Source organism: Gekko japonicus, unplaced genomic scaffold, assembly GCF_001447785.1.
Source record: "Gekko japonicus isolate JY-2015 unplaced genomic scaffold, Gekko_japonicus_V1.1 scaffold4480, whole genome shotgun sequence".
In the NCBI taxonomy this organism is placed as follows: domain Eukaryota; kingdom Metazoa; phylum Chordata; class Lepidosauria; order Squamata; family Gekkonidae; genus Gekko; species Gekko japonicus.
The window spans coordinates 25,349-46,022 of record NW_015167678.1 but is presented as its reverse complement, the minus strand read 5'-3'; the positions used below and the strand labels follow the sequence as shown (position 1 = coordinate 46,022).

At 50.5% G+C, this 20,674-nt stretch overlaps 1 protein-coding gene across 1 annotated transcript in view; it reads right to left on the bottom strand.

The window, feature by feature from the left end:
* The window catches only part of ST8SIA5 (ST8 alpha-N-acetyl-neuraminide alpha-2,8-sialyltransferase 5), a gene marked incomplete at its 5' end in the record, with an annotated part of 43,023 nt that overhangs the window by 1,936 nt on the left and 20,413 nt on the right, over nucleotides 1-20,674 (bottom strand). The window contains 4 exons of the mRNA XM_015414135.1: nucleotides 846-938; nucleotides 7,326-7,438; nucleotides 17,360-17,504; nucleotides 20,038-20,124. Of these exons, the coding sequence (XP_015269621.1) occupies nucleotides 846-938; nucleotides 7,326-7,438; nucleotides 17,360-17,504; nucleotides 20,038-20,124 (438 nt within the window). The remainder of the gene's footprint in view (nucleotides 1-845; nucleotides 939-7,325; nucleotides 7,439-17,359; nucleotides 17,505-20,037; nucleotides 20,125-20,674) is intronic.

Genomic DNA, 20,674 nt, shown 5'->3' with positions numbered 1-20,674 from the left:
AGCCGCTCTGAGACACCTTTGGGTAGTGAAGGGTGGCGGGGTATAAATCCAGTCTCTTCTTCTTCTTATTTTACCTCACAGGGTGTCTGTTGTGGGGAGGGGAAGGGAAAGGAGTTTGTAAGCCGCTCTGAGACTCCTTCGGGTAGTGAAGGGCGGGGGTATAAATCCAATCTCTTCTTCTTCTTCTTCTTTTCCTGCCGGTTTCATTCACAGATAGGAGGCACAAATCCCACACGTGAAGCGGCCTTATTGTGAACCAGACCCTTGGTCCATCAAAGTCAGTTTCATCTGCTCAGACTGGCAGCAGCTCTCTGGGCTCTCAGGCGGAGGTCTTTCCCATCACCTCCTGCCCGGTCCTTATTGAAGATGGCAGGGATTGAACCTGGGACCTCCTGCATGCCAAGCTGATGCACTCCCCGTGAGCCACAGCCCCGTGCTTGCCAGGCCTTCAAAGTGCATTGGCCCAGGGTCGACTGAAATAGAGATTAGAAAACCAGGGGCTGAAATGGAAGAAATCCTCATGCCACAAAGGTGACATCTGAAATCCAGTGCAGAACCCAGGGCATGACAGCTCCTCTGTATTTCTTTGCATGAAAGGGGAGGGGGTTGTGCGTGTGGTTGAGTGCGGAAATCCACGTGCGTCTCTCGGGCACGTTTCTCTTGACACTAAGAGGGCTCAAATTATCCCCGGTTTCCAGTTGCTATGAAATTACGAAGTCGAGAGCGAGAACCCGGGGCCTTAATAGCGGGGCCGGCTCCCTCCTCTCTCTGAGGCTCGCCGATTGCACAAAGACGCGGGAGGGGAGTGGAGGCAGAGGCGTCGGACAGGAGCGCGGGGGCCTGACCTTTCCGTGATGATGCTGGGATTAACCGTGACGATGTCAGTCTTGACGCCGACGTCCACCGTGTACTTCTGCGAGATGGGAGGCAAATTGCACCTGTTGGCGAAGAGCGGAGCGACAATGAGACGTCGGAAGAGTGGCGATTACGAGCTCTCCCTCTGCACTTATCCTCCCTGCGAGGGGCTTGGGGGGATAACGTACGCGAGGGTCGTATCCAAGGCTCCCTCTAAGCTGCGGAGTCCTGTGAGCAAAAATTCTACTGTGTGAGCGCCTGGCATTAAAGTTGTGAGCGAGCGATTTGGCTACTGCATAAATCACTTTGCTGTGGAGCCCTCCGTCCTGAGCCAAGACAAAAATGTGTGCGCCGGAGGCTAGAAAACTGTGAGCTCACTCACACTAACTCAGCTTAGAGGGAACACTGGTCGTATCCAATGTTCCCTCTAAACTGTGGAGTCCTGTGAGCAAAATTCTACTTGGTGAGCTATCGACGTTAAAGCTGTGAGCGAGCGATTTGGCCACTGCATACACCAGTCTGCTCTGGAGCCCTCCGTCCTGAGCCTAGGCAAAAATGTGTGCGCCGGAGGCTAGAAAACTGTGAGCTCACTCACACTAACTCAGCTTAGAGGGAACACTGGTCGTATCCTAGCCAGCCTGCGAGGAGGAGAAAATGCGACGGGACCGAGGTCAGTGAAACCTGGTTGTGGCATACCTTTTTATTTATGTATTTATTTATTGGCCTCGTATATGCCCTGCCTTCCCCTCCCCCAACGGGGGCTTAAAAGCGGGCTTACAACTTTCTCCTCTCCTCCATTTGATCTTCACAACAACCCTGTAAGGTAAGGTAAAGTAAGGTGTGTGTGAGAGTGAGACTGGCCCCAGGTCACCCATCGAGCCAGTTTGGTGTAGTGGTTATGAGCGGCAGACTCTAATCTTGAGGACCGGGTTTGATTCCCCCCACTCCTCCATATGAAGCCAACTGGGTGACCTTGGGCCAGCCTCAGTTCTCTCAGAGCTCTCTCAGCCCCACCTACCTCACAGGGTGTCTGTTGTGGGGAGAGGACGGGAAGGCAATTGTAAGCTGCTCTGAGACTCCTTTGGGTAGTGAAGGGAGGGGTATAAATCCAATCTCTTCCTCTTCTTCTACCTCACAGGGTGTCTGTTGTGGGGAGGGGAAGGGAAAGGAGTTTGTAAGCCGCTCTGAGACTCCTTTTTCTTCCATGGCAGAGCGGATACACAAACCTGGGTCCCCCAGATCCCAGTCTGGTGCTCTAACCACTATGCCCTGCTGCCTCTTAAACTCCCAAGCTGAAGTACAGCTTGGTGTTATGTGAAGAAGCCCCGAGCTTCCTCTTGCCTTCCCTTCATCTTCTGCCATTCCTTCCTTCGTTTTCGGGTGCGCGATAAAGCGCATCTTACAGACAGTGAATGTATTTTGTCTGAACAGACCAAACGAAATAGATATTTACCCAACAAGTAATTAAACTGTGGGTTCACTGCCAGTGGACGAGGAGGAGATTGGATTTATACCCCGCCCATCACTCAGTGTCAGAGCGGCTTACAAACTCCTTTCCCTTCCCCTCCTTACAACAGACACCCTGTGAAGCAGGTGGGGCTGAGAGAGCTCTCTCGAGAACTGCCCTTGAGAGAACAGCTCTGAAAGAACTTGTGACTGACCCAAGGTCACACCAGCAGCTGCATGTGTCATTTAGAGAAGAAGAAGAAGAGATTGGATTTATACCCTATCCTTCACTACCCAAAGGAGTCTCAGAGTGTCTTACAATCTTCTTTCCCTTCCCCTCCCCACAACAGACACCCTGTGAGGTAGGTGGAGCTCAGAGAGCTCTTTTGAGGACTGTTCCTGAGAGAACAGCTCTGAAAGGACTTGTGACTGAGCCAAGGTCACACCAGTAGGTGCAAGTGGAGGAGTGGGGGATCAAACCCGGTTCTCCCAGATTAGAGTCCGCACACTTAACCACTACACCAAACTGGCCAGTGGCAGCCACAAGCATGATAGCTGTAAAAGGGGAACAGAAGATTCAAGGAAGAGAGAGAGATCCATCACTGGCTACTAACCATGGTGACTGAAGGGAGCCTTCCTATCCAGAGGCAGAAAGACTCTGAATACTGTTACTAGGAGGCGGCAACAGGGGAGAGACTTCACGTCTGCGCCCTGTTTGTTTGACCCTCCAGGGGCAAGGGTCCCCAATGTGGGGGCCCGTGGCTGATATGACTGTCTCTGCTGTCCACCACATGCTTTGAGAAAGTGAGCAGGGCCAGATGGAACTTTTGTCCAGGAAGGCCTTCTGATTGGCCATTGTAGATTTCACTGGCGATGCAGTTTTGTAAAAACATTGCTTTTGGCAACAGCTCCCACCGCATCACAAGGATCTTCAACTTCTGTGAGCCAGTTTGGTGTCGTGATTAAGTGCGCGGACTCTAATCTGGGAGAACCGGGTTTGATTCCCCACTCCTCCACTTGCACCTGGCTGGATGACTTTGGGCAAGCCGTAGTTCTGATAAGAGCTGTCCTTGAAAAAGAGCAGTTTCTGTCAAGAGCTCTCTCAGCCCCACCCACCTCACAGGGTGTCTGTTGTGGGGAGGGGAAGGGAAAAGGGTTTGTAAGCCGCTCTGAGACACCTTTGGGTTGTGAAGGGCGGGGTATAAATCCAATCTCTTCTCTTCTTCTTCATTGCTTATTTATTTATTTTATTTATTTATTACATATCTGTTCTGCCCTTTCCCAAAGGCTCTGGGCAGATTACAGCAATAAGACAACAATCTGATACAAAAATATGTAATATAGAAGATAATAAAATACGACACTGCTCTGATGTGACTGGAGGTCAGCCATTTTATGGCTGGCTCCGCCTCCCGAGGCAGCCATTTTGTGGCTGTGCCCACCATGCTGAGTCAGGATTCTAAAGGTGCCCACAGGCTCAAAAAGGTTGGGGACCCCTGCTCCAGGACTATCCACGTGCGTGTCTCGGGCACATTGTTGTGTGAACCAGGATGCTGGACTAGATGGACCACTGGCCTGATCCAACACACTCTTCTTATGTTCTTGTGTATTTGACTTGCAAACCAGAATTGCAAACAGTGGTTTAATTCTGGCATTTAAGAAGAAGAAGAAGAGATTGGATTTATGCCCCACCCTTCACTACCCAAGGGAGTCTCAGAGCGGCTTACAAACTCCTTTCCCTTCCCCTCCCCACAACAGACACCCTGTGAGGTAAAAGAAGAAGAGGAGATTGGATTTATGCCCCACCCTTCACTACCCAAGGGAGTCTCAGAGCGGCTTACAAACTCCTTTCCCTCCCCCTCCCCACAACAGGCACCCTGTGAGGTGGGTGGGGCTGAGAGAGCTCTGACACAAACTGCTCTTTTTCAAGGACAGCTCTGAGAGAACTATGGCATGCCCAAGGTCATCCAACAGCTGCAAGTAGAGGAGTGGGGAATCAAACCCGGTTCTCACAGATTAGAGTCCGCGCACTTAACCACTACACCTGTTTCCTATCCCTGGCCCTTTGATCCACAGTTCTTGATACCAGCGAGATCACAACTGTGGCTCCTCCCCCTTCTTGTCATGTGAAGAAGAAGAAGAGAGGAGATTGGATTTATATCCCGCCCTTCACTTGGAGTCGCAGAGCAGCTTTCAGATTCCTTTCCCTTCCCCTCCCCACAACAGACACCCTGTGAGCAATGTTCCCTCTAAACTGTGGAGTCTTGTGAGCACAAATTCTACTTTGTGAGCTACTGGCATTAAACTTATGAGCAAGCGATTTGGCTGCTGCATAAGTTAGTTTGCTCTGGAGCCATTCCTTCCTGAGCTCAGTTGTGTCTGACCCAAGGTCACACCAGCAGGTGCAAGTGGAGGAGTGGGGAATCAAACCCGGTTCTCCCAGATTAGAGTCCACGCACTTAGCCACTACACCAAACCGGCTCTCTGTGATGCCAAATGTCACGTGACTTCTCCTCCCGCGCCTGTAGCTTGGCGGGTTCTACATGGAGCAGGTGTCAGAGGCCGAAGACTATCCATTTAGGATACTGCTGAAGGGACCATCATGTGTGTGTGTGGGGGGGGGGGGACACACACAGCAAAGCCCTTGCCTCTCTTGTACCTGCTTGGAACAACCGTGGATTCCTCTTGTACGGCCTTGTCTTTTTTTGTGCCACAAATCGCATCTTATGTTTGAGTTTCTCTGGACAAAAAGACCTCCTTTTCCCGTCATCCTCCCAAGTCCCTCCACCCCCAACCCAGACCTTTGAAACCACCGACAGAGAGAATGTGCTTTCCCCACAGTCGGCGGCCCGTGTCATTCCTTTCATCATCCCAGGGAACGACTGTGCACGATTCAATGAAGACATGGGAAAACAGCACGCTGAGCGCGGCACATTGAGCCGTTCTGGGAAATGCCTACACACTGCCTGTCTAAAAAAGACCTACAATTTCTTTCCCGTCATGGAGTCTGTTAGGAACAGAGGGTAACCATTGTAGCAAGCACAATGCAAGAGAAGGGAAACAACTGGCACAGTGAGAATCGTGTATTTTTATCATTCCTCTTTATTCCCCCCCCCCCAAGCATGTGGAGACTTTGGCTACGTGTACAAAAAACCTACAGTCATAGGATTGAAAAACCCCTATTTTTCTGTATCCACCCACCTGCAAAATTTCTACAAGGGCGTCCTCATTTGTTTTCACAATGGAGACGCTTTGCATGCAAAGCGGGGCATGTGCAACTCCTTCCATTAAAGTGAACTGGGAAGTGGGCGCAGGAACATAGGAAGATACCTCCTAGATCAGACCAGTGATCCATCTAGCCCAGGAGCCTGTCTCACACAGTGGCCAACCAGTTCCTCTGGAGGGCCAACAGCAGGGCATGGAGGCCGAGGCCTTCATAAGAACATCAGAAGAGCCCTGTTGGATCAGACCAGTGGTCCATCCAGTCCAGCATCCTGTCTCACATAGTGGCCAACCAGTTCCTCTGGAGGGCCAACAACAGGGCAGAGAGGCTGAGGCCACCATAAAAACATAAGAAGAGCCTGCTGGATCAGACCAGTGGTCCACCTAGTCCAGCATCCTATCTCACATAGCGGCCAGCCAGTTCCTCTGGAGGGCCAACAACAGGGCATGGAGATTGAGGCCTTCATAAGAACATCAGAAGAGCCCTGCTGGATCAGACCAGTGGTCCACCTAGTCCAGCATCCTTTCTCACACAGTGGCCAACCGGTTCCTCTGGAGGGCCAACATCAGGGCATGGAGACTGAGGCCTTCATAAGAACATAAGAAGAGCCCTGCTGGATCAGACCAGTGGTCCATCCAGTCCAGCATCCTGTCTCACACATTGGCCAACCAGTTCCTCTGGAGGGCCAACAACAGGGCATAGAGGCTGAGGCCTTCCCCTGATGTTGCCTCCTGGCTTTGGAATTCACAGGCTGACTGCCTCTGAATGTGGAGGTTCCCCTCTGCCACCATGGACAGTAGCCAGTGTCAGATTCATCCTCCGTGAATCTAATCCCCTTTTAAAGCTGTTTATTCCTGTGGCCATCACTGCACCCTCCGGCAGTGAATTCCACATTTTAATCACTCTCTGTGTAAAGTAGTATTTCCTTTTGTCCGTCCTGAACCTACTGCCCATCCGCTTCATTGGATGCCCTCAAGTTCTAGTATTCGGGGAGGAGGAGAAAGATTTCTCTTGATCGGCCCTCCCCACCTCATGCCTTATTTTATAAACCTCTATCATGCTGTCCCTTAATCGTCTCTTTTCCAAATGGGAAAGTCCCAAGGTCTTCAGCCTTTCCTCACAGGGAAGGGGCTCCAACCTCCCCCCCCCAATCATCTTGGTCGTCCTCCTCTGGACTTTAAGTAAGATCCATGTTCATTATGGAAGTTTCAAGCTGAACGTTTAAATTAGCTGTTGCGGATTTTCCGGGTTGTCTGGCCGTGGTCTTGGCATTGTAGGACCTGTAGCTGTGACTGGCATCCTCAGAAGTATAACACAGAAAGATGGAGTACTCTCCGGGTCAAGGTGAGAAGAAAAATGGTAGGCAGGTAATTTATATCTACTCAGGAAGGTGGGGTAGGGCTGAGTCATTATCTTGTAGGAGTCCCCAGGGCTATGAAACGGCTAATTGAGGAGCTTTCCTGAGGAGTTTCTTTTGCATATGGATTATTTCCTGAGGTGGTTTCCTGTTTCCTGTTGCCAAAAGCACGTCAGGTCCCTACAATGCCAAGACCACGGCCACACAACCCAGAAAATCTACAACAGCTTAGGAACTCCGGCCGTGAAAGCCTTCGACAACATATTGAACATTTAAAGTTATTTCATTTGGGTATTTTGACCTCGCGTTCTGAATTCTAAGCAGCTTCAAGGTTTGTTCAGTTGTGAGTACAAGGCAAAAATAAACAGATATTCCCCCATGTACACCACGGCCGCTACTAGTTTAGCATCCAGCACACACAAGGAATTATACTGGGACACTGACCGGAACACAAAATCCGCCCGATCGATCTCCTGGCCACATCGGCTGTTCTTCAGAATTCCTCCATTCCCAACCACGGCACATTTCTTAAATTGGGAACGGTAGTAGGGCATCTCCTAGTGCAAATACGCAAATAAATGAAAAACGAGAGAGTCAATCAGCCATGGCTCCCTTTCAGACTGCTCTCCTCAGGTTGCCTTGGAGGAAATCACAACTGCCACACCCACGGGCTCGTGCACACACGTTGGATGACAGTCGTATATGTTGGATGACGTCATATAAACCAGCCTCCTGGATTCACTTATTCTACCCTGAATGAACACGTCATAAGGACGTAAGAGAAGCCATGTTGGATCAGGCCAATGGCCCATCCAGTCCAACACTCTGATCACACAGTGGCTAAGACCCAGGGTGTCATGAGGATAGTCCACCAGTGGGGCCAGAATTCCAGAAGCCCTCCCAACTCTTGCCCCCCAAGCACCAAGAATACAGAGCATCACTGTCCCAGACAGAGTGTTCCATCTATACCTGGTGGCTAACAGCCACTGATGGACCTCTGCTCTTAAGAACATAACAGAAGCCATGTTGGATCAGGCCAATGGCCCATCCAGTCCAACACTCTGATCACACAGTGGCTAAGACCCAGGGTGTCATGAGGATAGTCCACCAGTGGGGCCAGAATTCCAGAAGCCCTCCCAACTCTTGCCCCCCAAGCACCAAGAATACAGAGCATCACTGTCCCAGACAGAGTGTTCCATCTATACCTGGTGGCAGTGATGGACCTCTGCTCTTAAGAACGTAACAGAAGCCAATGTTGGATCAGGCCAGTGGCCCATCCAGTCCAACATTCTGTGTCACACAGTAGTCAATACCCAGGTGCCATCAGGAGGTCCACCAGTGGGACCAGAAGCCCTCCCAACTCTTGCCCCCCAAGCACCAAGAATACAGAGCATCACTGTCCCAGACAGAGTGTTCCATCTATACCTGGTGGCAGTGATGGACCTCTGCTCTTAAGAACGTAACAGAAGCCAATGTTGGATCAGGCCAATGGCCCATCCAGTCCAACACTCTGTGTCACACAGTGGCCAAAACCCAGGTGCCATCAGGCGGTCCACCAGTGGGACCAGAACTCCAGAAGCCCTCCCACTCTTTCTTTTTCAAAAAAACAAAACAAAAACACAGCCATTTATGGGGGGAACCAGCAGAGAAAGGAAGGGTTCAGTATCATCTAACCACCCCCCATGCATCATCTCGACACCCCCCATGCATGCAAATGCCTCCCTTGTACTAACACAGGGGGCAATCGCAGGTTTGGAAACCTCCCCGGTAACTTTTACAATGTGTCATTCTAACCCCCTTGGGAGTAAATCGTTCTAACACAGCCGGACCGAGAGCCAAGTCAGCGCAAGGGTGTTGCGTTTCATGTTCAAGAAGTCAGACAGCTGGCACCCCCTGCGGAGAATGAAAGCTGTAACGCTGGGCCACTCACAGACAAGGCAAAGGTGGATTTCTGCTCCAGGGACTCCCCAGGTATACAGAAAAACATGGCCTTGTAAATTAACCCAAAAAAAACCCCAAGAAGGGGGGGGGGGGCGACTGGACTGAATATGCTCCAAGGACAAGAATGCGGAGAGCCCCTGAGAGGTGTTTAAAGGGGGAGGGAGTTGGGAGGCAAAGAAATCAGCCTTCTTCAAGCCTCGGAAAAGGGGGAAATGAGGGTGTTATAGACTCACAGAATCCTAGAGTAAGAAGGGACCTCCAGGGTCATCTAGTCCAACCCCCCCTGCACAATGCAGGAAATTCACAGCTACCTCTTCCCCACACACCCCCAGTGACCCCTGATCCATGCCCAGAAAGATGACAAAAAACCTCCAGGATCTCCAGCCAAAGTGGCCTGGAGAAAATTGCTTCCTGACCCCAAAGTGGCCATCAGCATTTCCCTGGGGTGTGTAAGAAAGGGCCGCGAGAACTAAGCACTGAGGCAACCCTTCCTGCCCTCCCTTCTCTTGACCTGCCCACGTGACCTGCCCACGTTCACAGAATCAGCACTGCTGTCCAATGGTCATCTGGCCTCTGTTTGAAATCCCCCAAAGGAGGAGAGCCCACCACCTCCCGAGGAAGCCTGTTCCACTGAGGAACCCCTCTAACCGTCAGGAAGTTCTTCCAAACTATTTCCGTCCTCCCATGATTCCTTGGACCCTCCCAATCTTTCAGTTACATAATTATTCCCCCCCCTTTTTTTGTCTTCAAGTCACAGACAACTTATAGCAACACCATAGGGGCTTTCAAGGCAGGAGGAGAACAGAGGTGGTTTGCCAATTGCGTAGCAACCCTGGTCTTCCTTGGTGCTCTCTCTCATCCAAGTACTAAACAGGACCAGTCCTGCCTAGCTTCTGCGGTTGAAAGAGGGTGGGCTAGTCTGGGCTGTCCAGGTCAAGGGAAATGGTGGCCTAGTTGTTACTAAAGTGCTGGTTGCTTGAAAGGGCCTCAAGACGTCTGAGAACTCAAACCAGCCACGTCTTAAGCAAGTCAAGTACCAAAACAGCCGTAACGTCTAGCTTGGCCCTCAGATACAAGAAATTCCAGCATAAATAAGCCTTCCCGCCCCCCCTCAAAAGTATATTTCGCATCACCGTTTCCTTTGGATGTATTTTTGTTTTCGGCTGCGAAATTACTCATCAAATATGCATGTGCTAATAGCTGCATTTGCAGGCTTATATAAGCTGGTTCTTTCCACGGGGCGCCAGCTGCTATAAGGAGACACTGAGTCAGGCCGTCGGGCCTTCCCCGTCCAGTCCTGTCAGCAGCTCCCCAAGGTCTCGGGTAGTAAAAGGTCTTTCCCATCCCTGCGCTGCAAGACGCACCAGGGATCTGATTGAACAAAATTTGAGTCCCGTGGCACCTTTAAGACCAACAAAGTTTACTTCTGGGTAGAAGCTTTTGTGCATGTGCATGCTTCTTCAGATACCGTATCAAGAAATGTGCGTGCACACAAAATCTTATACCCAGAATTAAACTTTGTTGAGCTTAAAGAGAGAGAAAGAGAAGATTGGATTTACACCCTCACGTTTCACTACCCAAAGGAGTCTCAGAGCACTTTACAATCCCTTTCCTTTCCTCTCCCCACAACAGACACCCCTGTGAGGTAGTTGGGGCTGAGAGGGCTCTTGACAGAAACTGCTCCTGAGAGAACAGCTCTGACAAAACTGTGGCTTGCCCAAGGTCATCCAGCAGCTGCAAGTGGAGGAGTGGGGAACCAAACCCGGTTCTCCCAGATTAGAGTCCGCGCACTGAACCACTACACCTGACTGACTCAACAGACACCCTGTGAGGTAGGTGGGGCTGAGAGAGCTCTTTCAAGAACTGCTCTTGGGAGAACAGCTCTGAGAGAACTTGTGACTGACCCAAAGTCACACCAGCAGCAGAATTGAACTTTGTTGATCTTAAAGGTGCCACTGGACTCAAACTTTGTTCTGCTGCTTCAGACCAACGGGTAGTGTCCTTAAAATGAATTATTATTTTCTACTACAGTCCTTTCCCAAAGAAGTTATCGACCACTCCCTCTTTGTCTCTGAACATAATCACAAAAGAAGCGGCGACGGACAGCCTCGGTTGCGCTCCATTTCCTCTGACTTCTTCAGGCCGCTGTCTCGATGGTGGAGTTGTGAATACATACTGATGCCTATGAACAAATTCCATACTATATAAAACAGATCATGTATACATATTCAAAATACAGTCATGGAGACCAGATGATATTACCCCCCAAAAGCTCTAGAAGGTAATTCTGACTATCTTGCGTGAAAAAGGACTGTAATAGAAAATAATAATTCACTTTAAGGACACTGTTTGTTGCCTAATACTTGTGTACAGGGTTTTTTTGGTGGTTTGCGTACTTGCATACGCTGTACATAAGAACATAAGAGAAGCCAATGCTGGAAGTGGCCCATCCAGTCCAATACTCTGTCACACAGTGGCCAAAAACACCAGGTGCCATCAGGAGGTCCACCAGTGGGGCCAGGACACTAGAAGCCCTCCCACTGTTGCCCCCCCCCAAGCACCAAGAAGTCAGAGCATCCCTTGCCCCAGTCGGAGAGTTCCTATCTATACCTTGACCCCCTGCGGAGAATGAAAGCTGTAACGCTGGGCCACTCACAGACAATGCAAAGGTGGATTTCTGCTCTGGGGACTCCCCAGGTATACAGAAAAACAGGGCCTTGTAAATTAACAACAAAAAAACCCCAAGAATAATCACTCTTTGGGTGAAGAAGTACATTCATTGGGGGTTGCTTCAGAGCAACACAGCGACCCACCAGAGCGTAAAAATAAGATGAGGATAGATCCAGGTGGGCAGCCGTGTTGGTCTGGAGCGACAGAACTGAGTTCGAGTCCAGCGGCACCTTTGGGACCAACACATTTTTATTCTGGATATCAGCTTTCGTATGCGTGCACAGAGGGATTTGATCGTTTATTTCCTTCTCCCGCCTGATCGGAACCCAAAGCGGTTTACGGAGTTCTCCATTTTTATCCTCGCAACAACAACCCTGTGAGGCAGGTTAGGCAGTGAGGGCGTGGCTGGCCTGAGGTCACCCAGAGCGCTTCTGGGGCAGGGTGGGGATTTGCACCTGGGTCTCCTAGTTCCTCGTCCAACGTAACGAACACTTTGGTTGTGATAGAAAGTACCGTCAAGTCACAGTTGACTTATAGCGACCCCATTGGGTTTTCCAGGCAAGAGACGTTCAGGGGTGGTTTGCCGTGGCCTGCCTCTGCGTAGCAACCCTGGACTTCCTTGGTGGTCTCCCATCCAAGTACCAACCGGGGCTGATCCTGCTTCGCTCCTGGGATTTTAGGCATGCAAACCAGGCACTCTGCCACTGAGCCACGACCTCTCCTTGTACTCGAAAGATGCTCCCAGCGTTTGTTATCCCACGTAGCTACAGTGCTTCATTTAGACCTGAGCTACACGTGGCCCAGGCAGACCCGTGTCTTGAAACTCAGGCTTGCCCCAGTTGTCTGAGGAGTTTCTGCCATTCCGAGTGGCAAAGCATCATGTGGGCCAGGAGGACTAACCCTCCCACCAGTTTGGTGTAGTGGTTAAGTGCTCGGACTAGAACTCTCTCAGCCCCACCTACCTCACAGGGTGTCTGTTGTGGGGAGAGGAAGGGAAAGGGATTGTAAGCTGCTCTGAGACTCCTTTGGGTAGTGAAGGGCGGGGGTGTAAATCCAATCTTCTCTTTCTCTCTCTTTAAGACCAACAAAGTTTAATTCTGGGTAGAAGCTTTCGTGTGCACGCACATTTCTTGATATGGTATCTGAAGACGCATGCACCTGCACGAAAGATTCTACCCAGAATTAAACTTTGTTGGTCTTAAAGGTGCCGCTGGACTCAAATTTTGTTCAATCAGATCCCTGGTGCGTCTTGCAGCGCAGGGATGGGAAAGACCTTTCACTACCCGAGACCTTGGAGAGCTGCTGACGGGACTGGACGGGGAAGGCCCGACGGCCTGACTCAGTGTCTCCTTATAGCAGCTGGCGCCCCGTGGAAAGAACCTGCTTATATAAGCCTGCAAATGCAGCTATTAGCACATGCATATTTGATGAGTAATTTCGCAGCCGAAAACAAAAATACATCCAAAGGAAACGGTGATGCGAAATATACTTTTGAGGGGGGGGGGGAAGGCTTATTTATAGAGCAGCGCTGCATGGCACGCAGAAAACAGGATGGCCAAAAGTCACAGGTATCTCCAAGGCAACTTGCAAAGAGCAGCAACCAAAGGCAGGACTAACACCCAGAGTAGCTGAATATGTAGCCAATGCCCCACCGCTCAGCTGGGAGGTGGTCATTTTTACTTTCCTCATTGTCCACTGTAGGAACAATTAGAGCAATTGGCGATTCATTAGAGTACCTACTGCGGTAGCCAGTTCCCCCTGGCCACCAGCAGAGAAGAGATTGGATTTCTACCCCGCCCTTCACTACCCAAAGGAGTCTCAGAGCGGCTTACAAACTCCTTTCCCTTCCCTTCCCCTCCCCACAACAGACCCCCTGTGAGGTAAAAGAAGAAGAAGAGACTGGATTTATACCCCGCCCTTCACTACCCAAAGGAGTCTCAGAGCGGCTTACAAACTCCTTTCCCTTCCCTTCCCCTCCCCACAACAGACCCCCTGTGAGGTAAAAGAAGAAGAAGAGACTGGATTTATACCCCGCCCTTCACTACCCAAAGGAGTCTCAGAGCGGCTTACAAACTCCTTTCCCTTCCCTTCCCCTCCCCACAACAGACCCCCTGTGAGGTAAAAGAAGAAGAAGAGACTGGATTTATACCCCGCCCTTCACTACCCAAAGGAGTCTCAGAGCGGCTTACAAACTCCTTTCCCTTCCCTTCCCCTCCCCACAACAGACCCCCTGTGAGGTAAAAGAAGAAGAAGAGACTGGATTTATACCCCGCCCTTCACTACCCAAAGGAGTCTCAGAGCGGCTTACAAACTCCTTTCCCTTCCCTTCCCCTCCCCACAACAGACCCCCTGTGAGGTAAAAGAAGAAGAAGAGACTGGATTTATACCCCGCCCTTCACTACCCAAAGGAGTCTCAGAGCGGCTTACAAACTCCTTTCCCTTCCCTTCCCCTCCCCACAACAGACCCCCTGTGAGGTAAAAGAAGAAGAAGAGACTGGATTTATACCCCGCCCTTCACTACCCAAAGGAGTCTCAGAGCGGCTTACAAACTCCTTTCCCTTCCCTTCCCCTCCCCACAACAGACCCCCTGTGAGGTAAAAGAAGAAGAAGAGACTGGATTTATACCCCGCCCTTCACTACCCAAAGGAGTCTCAGAGCGGCTTACAAACTCCTTTCCCTTCCCTTCCCCTCCCCACAACAGACCCCCTGTGAGGTAAAAGAAGAAGAAGAGACTGGATTTATACCCCGCCCTTCACTACCCAAAGGAGTCTCAGAGCGGCTTACAAACTCCTTTCCCTTCCCTTCCCCTCCCCACAACAGACCCCCTGTGAGGTAAAAGAAGAAGAAGAGACTGGATTTATACCCCGCCCTTCACTACCCAAAGGAGTCTCAGAGCGGCTTACAAACTCCTTCCCCTTCCCCTCCCCACAACAAACACCCTGTGAGGTAGGTGGGGCTGAGAGAGCTCTTTTGAGAACTGCTCCTGAGAGAACAGCTCTGAGAAAACCTGTAGCTTGCCCAAAGTCATCCAGCCAGGTGCAAGTGGAGGAGTGGGGAATCAAACCTCGCACTCCTAACCACTACACCAAACTGGCAGGGGATGGGGGGCAGGGTTGCCAGATCCAGGTTGGGCAGTTCCTGGAGATTTGGGGATAGAGCCTGGGGAAGACAGGGACTCCAACGGAGTACAATTCTGTAGAGTCCCCCCTCCAAAGCATCCATTTTCTCCAGGGGGACTGATCTCTGAAGCCTGGAGATGAGCTGTAATTCCAGGAGATCCCCAGGTCCCACCTGGAGGCTGGCACCCCTAGCTACATACCCAGATGGAAATCACTCCCGCCTGTGCCAGCGTATGCTGAGATTTTTACAAACCGGTCCGAAGTCGAGGTTTCCCCCCACATCTTTCTCAAGTGACGAGTTAGAAGGAGAAAGGCGTGGCTTGGTGAGAGGTGGTGGATGGCACTATCAAGTTGCAGCCATCTTACGGTGACCCCACAGGGTTTTTAAGGCAAAAGATGGACAGGGCTGGTTGGCCATTGCCCGCCTCTCAGAAGGAATTTTTCTGGGTGGAAGGAAAGGAGGTAGAGGTATGGGGGGAGGGGGGCCTCTGGACCAGGCTTTGAAAGGCCTGACTTGTGCTGGATACAGGCAGAGGAGACGCAAGGATTTCATTTTGCATTTTGGAAAGGTGTCGTGCATCACCTGTGCATTTAGATTTTTAAAAACACTGTAATATACCCATTAGGGGCCGCGGTGGCTCATTGATTAAGACGCTGAGCTGAAGACCAGAAGGTCTGTCGTTCGGCAGTTCGAGACCCGAGTGCCACGTGACGGAGTGAGCTCCCGTCTCTGGCCCTGGCTCCTGCCAGCCTAGCAGTTCGAAAGCAAGAAACTGCAAGCAGATAAATAGGTACCGCTTTGGTGGGAAGGTAACAGCGTTCCGTGTGCCTCGACATTTAGTCATGCCGGCCACATGACCACGGAAACGTCTTCAGACAGCGCTGGCTCCTCGGCTTGGAAACGGAGATGAGCACCGCCCCCTAGTGTCGGATTCGACCGGCTTTCGAGCAAGGGAAACCTTTACGTTTACCTTAATATTTGTTGATGTTGTTGTTCAGTCGCACAGTCAACTCCGACTCTTCGCGACCCCATGGACCCCATCACGCCAGGCCTTCCAGTCTTCCGCCGTCCTCTGAAGTTTGCTCAACTTCATGTTCGTTGCATCTGTGACACTGTCTAACCATCTCATCCTTTGCCGTCCCCGTCTTCTTTGACCTTCAATCTTTCCCAGCATCAGGGTCTTCTCCAGTGAGTGCTCCCTTCTCATTGGGTGGCCAGAGTATTTGAGCTTCAGTTTCATTATCTGGCCTTCCAGGGAACAGTCAGGGTTGATTTCTTTTAGGATTGACTGATTTGATCTTCTTGCAGTCCAAGGCACTCTCAAGGGTCTTCTAATGCTTATACTTTAAAAATCTTGTGTGTGTGTGTGCATGCTTGTGCGCCTCGAAGTCATAGTTGACTTCTGGCAACCCCTAGTGGGGCTAGGATGTTTCAGAGCGGTGGCTTAATACTGCCTGCTTCTGAGTCCCGGCCCTGGTATTCTCTGGAAGTCTCCCTTCCAAGGACTTGACAGGGTCGACCCAGCTTAGTGTCCGAGATCGGGCTTGCCTGGGCTATCCAGGTCAGGGCTATACCTTACAAATCTTGCTCCTGGACTCGAATCTAACTGTTCTATCGCAGACCAAGACGGCTACCCTCTGAAACTACCTTCAAGGAATACAGTATTTATTCGAATGCATCGTGCAGGGGGTTGGACTAGATGACCCTCGAGATCCCTTCCAACTCTATGATTCTATGAAATGAAAGACAAGGGTGCTGTTGTTTTTGCAGGGATGCCTTCAGGAAAAAAAGAGGGGGTCATTATAAATTGGCATACAAATTACAGTTATGTCCAATAATTTCTTTTAAAAAGCTTTTTATAATGTTGGGGGGGGGGCGCACCATCATATTCAGGGCTGTCTTCGTTTCGAGTAAATACGGTAATAGGGACTGCGGTAAGGAACATGACTTGTAGAACTCCTGATGTAGGGTGCAGTGATGGCCACTAGTCAAAACGGCTTTAAAGGGAGGTTACTCATATTCAGGGAGGTCAGCTCCGCTGATGACTGCTAACCACGACGGCTAACTGGAACCTCCATGACCAGACGCAGTGTACCTCTAAATGTCACCCGCAATAGGCCTTCTCAGGAGTTTGTTGCTGACTACGGGAAACATTTTGGAGGACATTATTTCATAGGGTCGCCAGAGGTCAGAAGCTATTTGATGGCACTTAATACACACGCAGGGGAGCTGCGGTGGCTCAAGTGGTTAAGATGTTGAACTGCAGGCTGTGGAAGGTCGGTAGTTCAGCAGTTCGAGACCCGAGTGTGCCGCATGACGGAGTGAGCTCCCATCTCTAGTTCCAGCTCCTGCCAATCTAGCAGTTCGAAAGCAAGACATTGCAAGTAGATAAAGAGGTACCACTTCGGTGGGAAGGGAACAGCGTTCCGTGCGCCTTGGCGTGTAGTCATGCCGGCCACATGACCACGGAAACATCTTCGGACAGCGCTGGCTCTTCGGCTTGGAAACGGAGATGAGCACCGCAACCCTAGAGTCGGACTCGACTGGCTTTCGAGCAAGGGAACCTTTACCTTTACCTTTAATACACACGCGCATCAACAGCTATACTGGAGTGTGTTGGTACTGAGGCAGGGCAGTCTTTGAAACAGAAAAGAGAAGCACTTGTAAAAGGGGACTGCCAAACGCTTGGCTATGGATGCCGCAGCTCATTTTTGGGAATGCTTTTGAGACGAAAGAATGTGCCGCACCTTTGGAAACATCCTGAATACTTCTTGGTTAATGTGAAAGATCCCGCTGGTATCGACTTCATACTTCAGTTTCGTCCCCAACGGAGTGTTCTTCTGGGTGGTGAAGAGGAAGGCAGGGGCGTTACAACACCGGGACAGGGTAGACCTGGGGAAGGATCGAGAGGAAGAAGAAGAAGATATTGGGTTTATAACCCGGCCATCACTCGGAATCTCCTTTCCCTTCCCTTCCCCCTGAGAGACCTCTTTCGAGGACTGCTCGTGAGAGAACAGCTCTGAGAGAACTTGTGACTGACCCAAGGTCACACCAGCAGCTGCACATGCAGGAGTGGGGAATCGTGGGGAATCAAACCCGGTTCTCCCCGATTAGAGTCCATGCTCTTAACCGCTACACCGAAGTGGCCCTCATGAACCGATAGCTCAAGTTCTGCAGATGCTCCCAATCCAGACTACCGCTGAACAACAATAACAATTACGGCTCCTTTGGAATTCCAATACAGTGCGGTGAGCGCAGTCACAAAATGGCTGCCATGAAATGGCTGCTGCGGTAGGCGGAGCCAGCCAGAAAATGGCTACCGCGGCTTACCTTCATTCACACAGAGGAGAGCCTTGTGATGTGGTGGCAACTGCTGCCGAAGCAATGTATTTAAAAATCCACAGAGCCAATCAAATCTCCAGTGCTCAATCAGAAGCCCTGCTGGGCAGAAGCCCCGCCTACTTTCCAGAAACACTTGAGGATCCCTGATCTATGTAATTTATCATGCACCTTTATCACTCAGGTTCAACGTGGGTTACACAGTGTAGAAGTCGCTTTCACCCACACTGAAGAATGTACTTCCACATCATCTCCCCTTCCTCCATTTATCCCTCACAAATAGCCAGTGAGGTAGGTTAGTCTGAGAGTGTGACTGCTCCAAGGTCATCTGGCAAGCTTCAGTAGCAAAGTGGGGATTCGAACCTGGGTCTCCTAGTCTAACCACTACACCACACAGACTCTGTTTTTTCCTCAGTCTTTGCTTTAACCCTCTCTCTGTCCAACTGCCACCAACTGACTTTAACTGATTCTCCCCCAGCCTGAGAATGTTCAAACTTCCACCAATCAGGCACCCAGCTTACCAAACTGACCAATCACAGGCCTTAAGCCAAGCCCTATCCAATCCTCTTTTAGTTCCAACTGCCTCCTTCCCAACTCACTCTCTCAGCAGAATTTTTCTTTGTCCTTTTTTGAACTTTCCTGCTTGTCGCTTCCCTAAAGCTCTCATTTTGTCACAATTGGCAGGGCTGTCACAGCCGGGCATGCTCAGTGCAGGAATCGGCAGACTTCTGAGGGTGCATGGCCTTAGGGGGCCAAACCAAATGAGGCCCTGTGAGTTCCCCTTATGGAACACCTGGGGTTTGTTCTATATTAAATAGCTATCACACAGGACCTTGCTTTGGGTTTGGACTGTGGCGTGTATAAATGAGGCCCTGTGAGTTCCCCTTATGGAACACCTGGGGTTTGTTCTATATTAAATAGCGTGTAGGGAGGGATGGGGATTAAAACCTGCAGGGGATTTTCCCAACCAAAAATAATCACATGGGGTTGCAATCAATGCTCTCTCCAAGGGCCTGATTCAGTATAAAGCCACTCCATGTGTCCATGTGGACCTTTTAAAGTGGTGGAGGGTGACAGCTTTTTGGGATACTGGATACCCAAAGTCCTGACAGTGATTCCTCCTTGTGAGCAAAAATTCAGCTTTGTGAGCTACTGGCATTAAAGTTGTGAGTGAGCGATTTGGCTACTGCATAAATGAGTTTGCTCTGGAGCCCTCCTTCCTGAGCTAAGGCAAAAATGTGTGAGCCGGAGGCTAAAAAACTGTGCGCTAGCTCACACTAACTCAGCTTAGAGGGAACACTGATTGCAATTCACCCCACTGGACAAAAAGACATGTCCTGATCTATAAGCTTGCTCCAACAGGGTAGTCCGTTCAAGAAAATGGTATGAAGGGACAGGCTTAGCCCCATAGCACAATCCAAATCCAGAATGGAGCCCCACAGAAGCTGAACTCCCACAAGCCAGACTCCCCAACAGTCACATGGTGTTTTAGCAATAATTTAATAACAAAGCTCGGCTGTGGTCTCCCATTTATATCTATAGATTCAGGGCAGGCTCACACATGCAGCAGAACGCGGAGGTAGAATGGGGGGACGGCGGAATTACTACAGCAGGGAAGGATCCCATTTCTGAAGGGGTTAAAAAAACCTCCCTGCAAGTAGAAAGCCAGCTCAGCAGGCAAGAACGTCTCCCACTGGTGAGCTAGCTTTCTACTGGAAGGCATGTTTTTTAAAAATCTGAAGCAGCATTCACACTTGTGCTCTCTGCCGTGAAGAGATCTGTTATTCCCCCTCAGCATCCGCCCCCCAGGTTATTCCTTCCTCATTCCCACCAGCATCTTAGCCGTAGCACCAGACTGCAGCAATAGGCTCGTATGGTGGACTGCTCTCTCTCGGAGAAACTAGAAAGCTAGCAGATCAGGACTAAACCCTCCCCCCTGAGAGGTCAGCTTTCTAAGTGCATGGACTTTGTTTATATGGAGGAGTATACAGTCACATGATGAGCCTATGCCCAGATACCCGTTCACCGACTCTGTGAAAGGAAAACCGCACTTCCTGAACTCTCACTGGTTTGAATCCTGTCTTACTTGAAGAACTTGGCTTCGGTGACGTTCATCTCCCATTTGCATATCTGCAGGTTCCTCCACCTCTCGAACAGTTCTGTCTGCTTCACCCTGAAAGCAGGGAAGGAGACGGGGGTTAGAGGAAAGAAAAAAGGGGGGAGATGCTTATGGATATTGCAGTGAGCTGCGCACGTAGGCATGCACACTGAAACATACACACCAGGGGCCCTTCTGATACACTTTCTGCTCACACTTAACCTGTCATGACCAGTGTTCCCTCTAAGCGGAGTTAGTGTGAGCCAGCTCACGGTATTTTAGCCTCCGGCTCACACATTTTTGTCTTAGCTCAGGAAGGATGGCTCCAGAGCAGTGTTCCCTCTAAGCGGAGTTAGTGTGAGCTAGCTCACAGTTTCTTAGCCTCCGGCTCACACATTTTTGTCTTAGCTCAGGAAGGAGGGCTCCAGAGCAGTGTTCCCTCTAAGCTGAGTTAGTGTGAGCTAGCTCACAGTTTCTTAGCCTCCAGCTCACACATTTTTGTCTTAGCTCAGGAAGGAGGGCTCCAGAGCAGTGTTCCCTCTAAGCTGAGTTAGTGTGAGCTAGCTCACAGTTTCTTAGCCTCCAGCTCACACATTTTTGTCTTAGCTCAGGAAGGAGGGCTCCA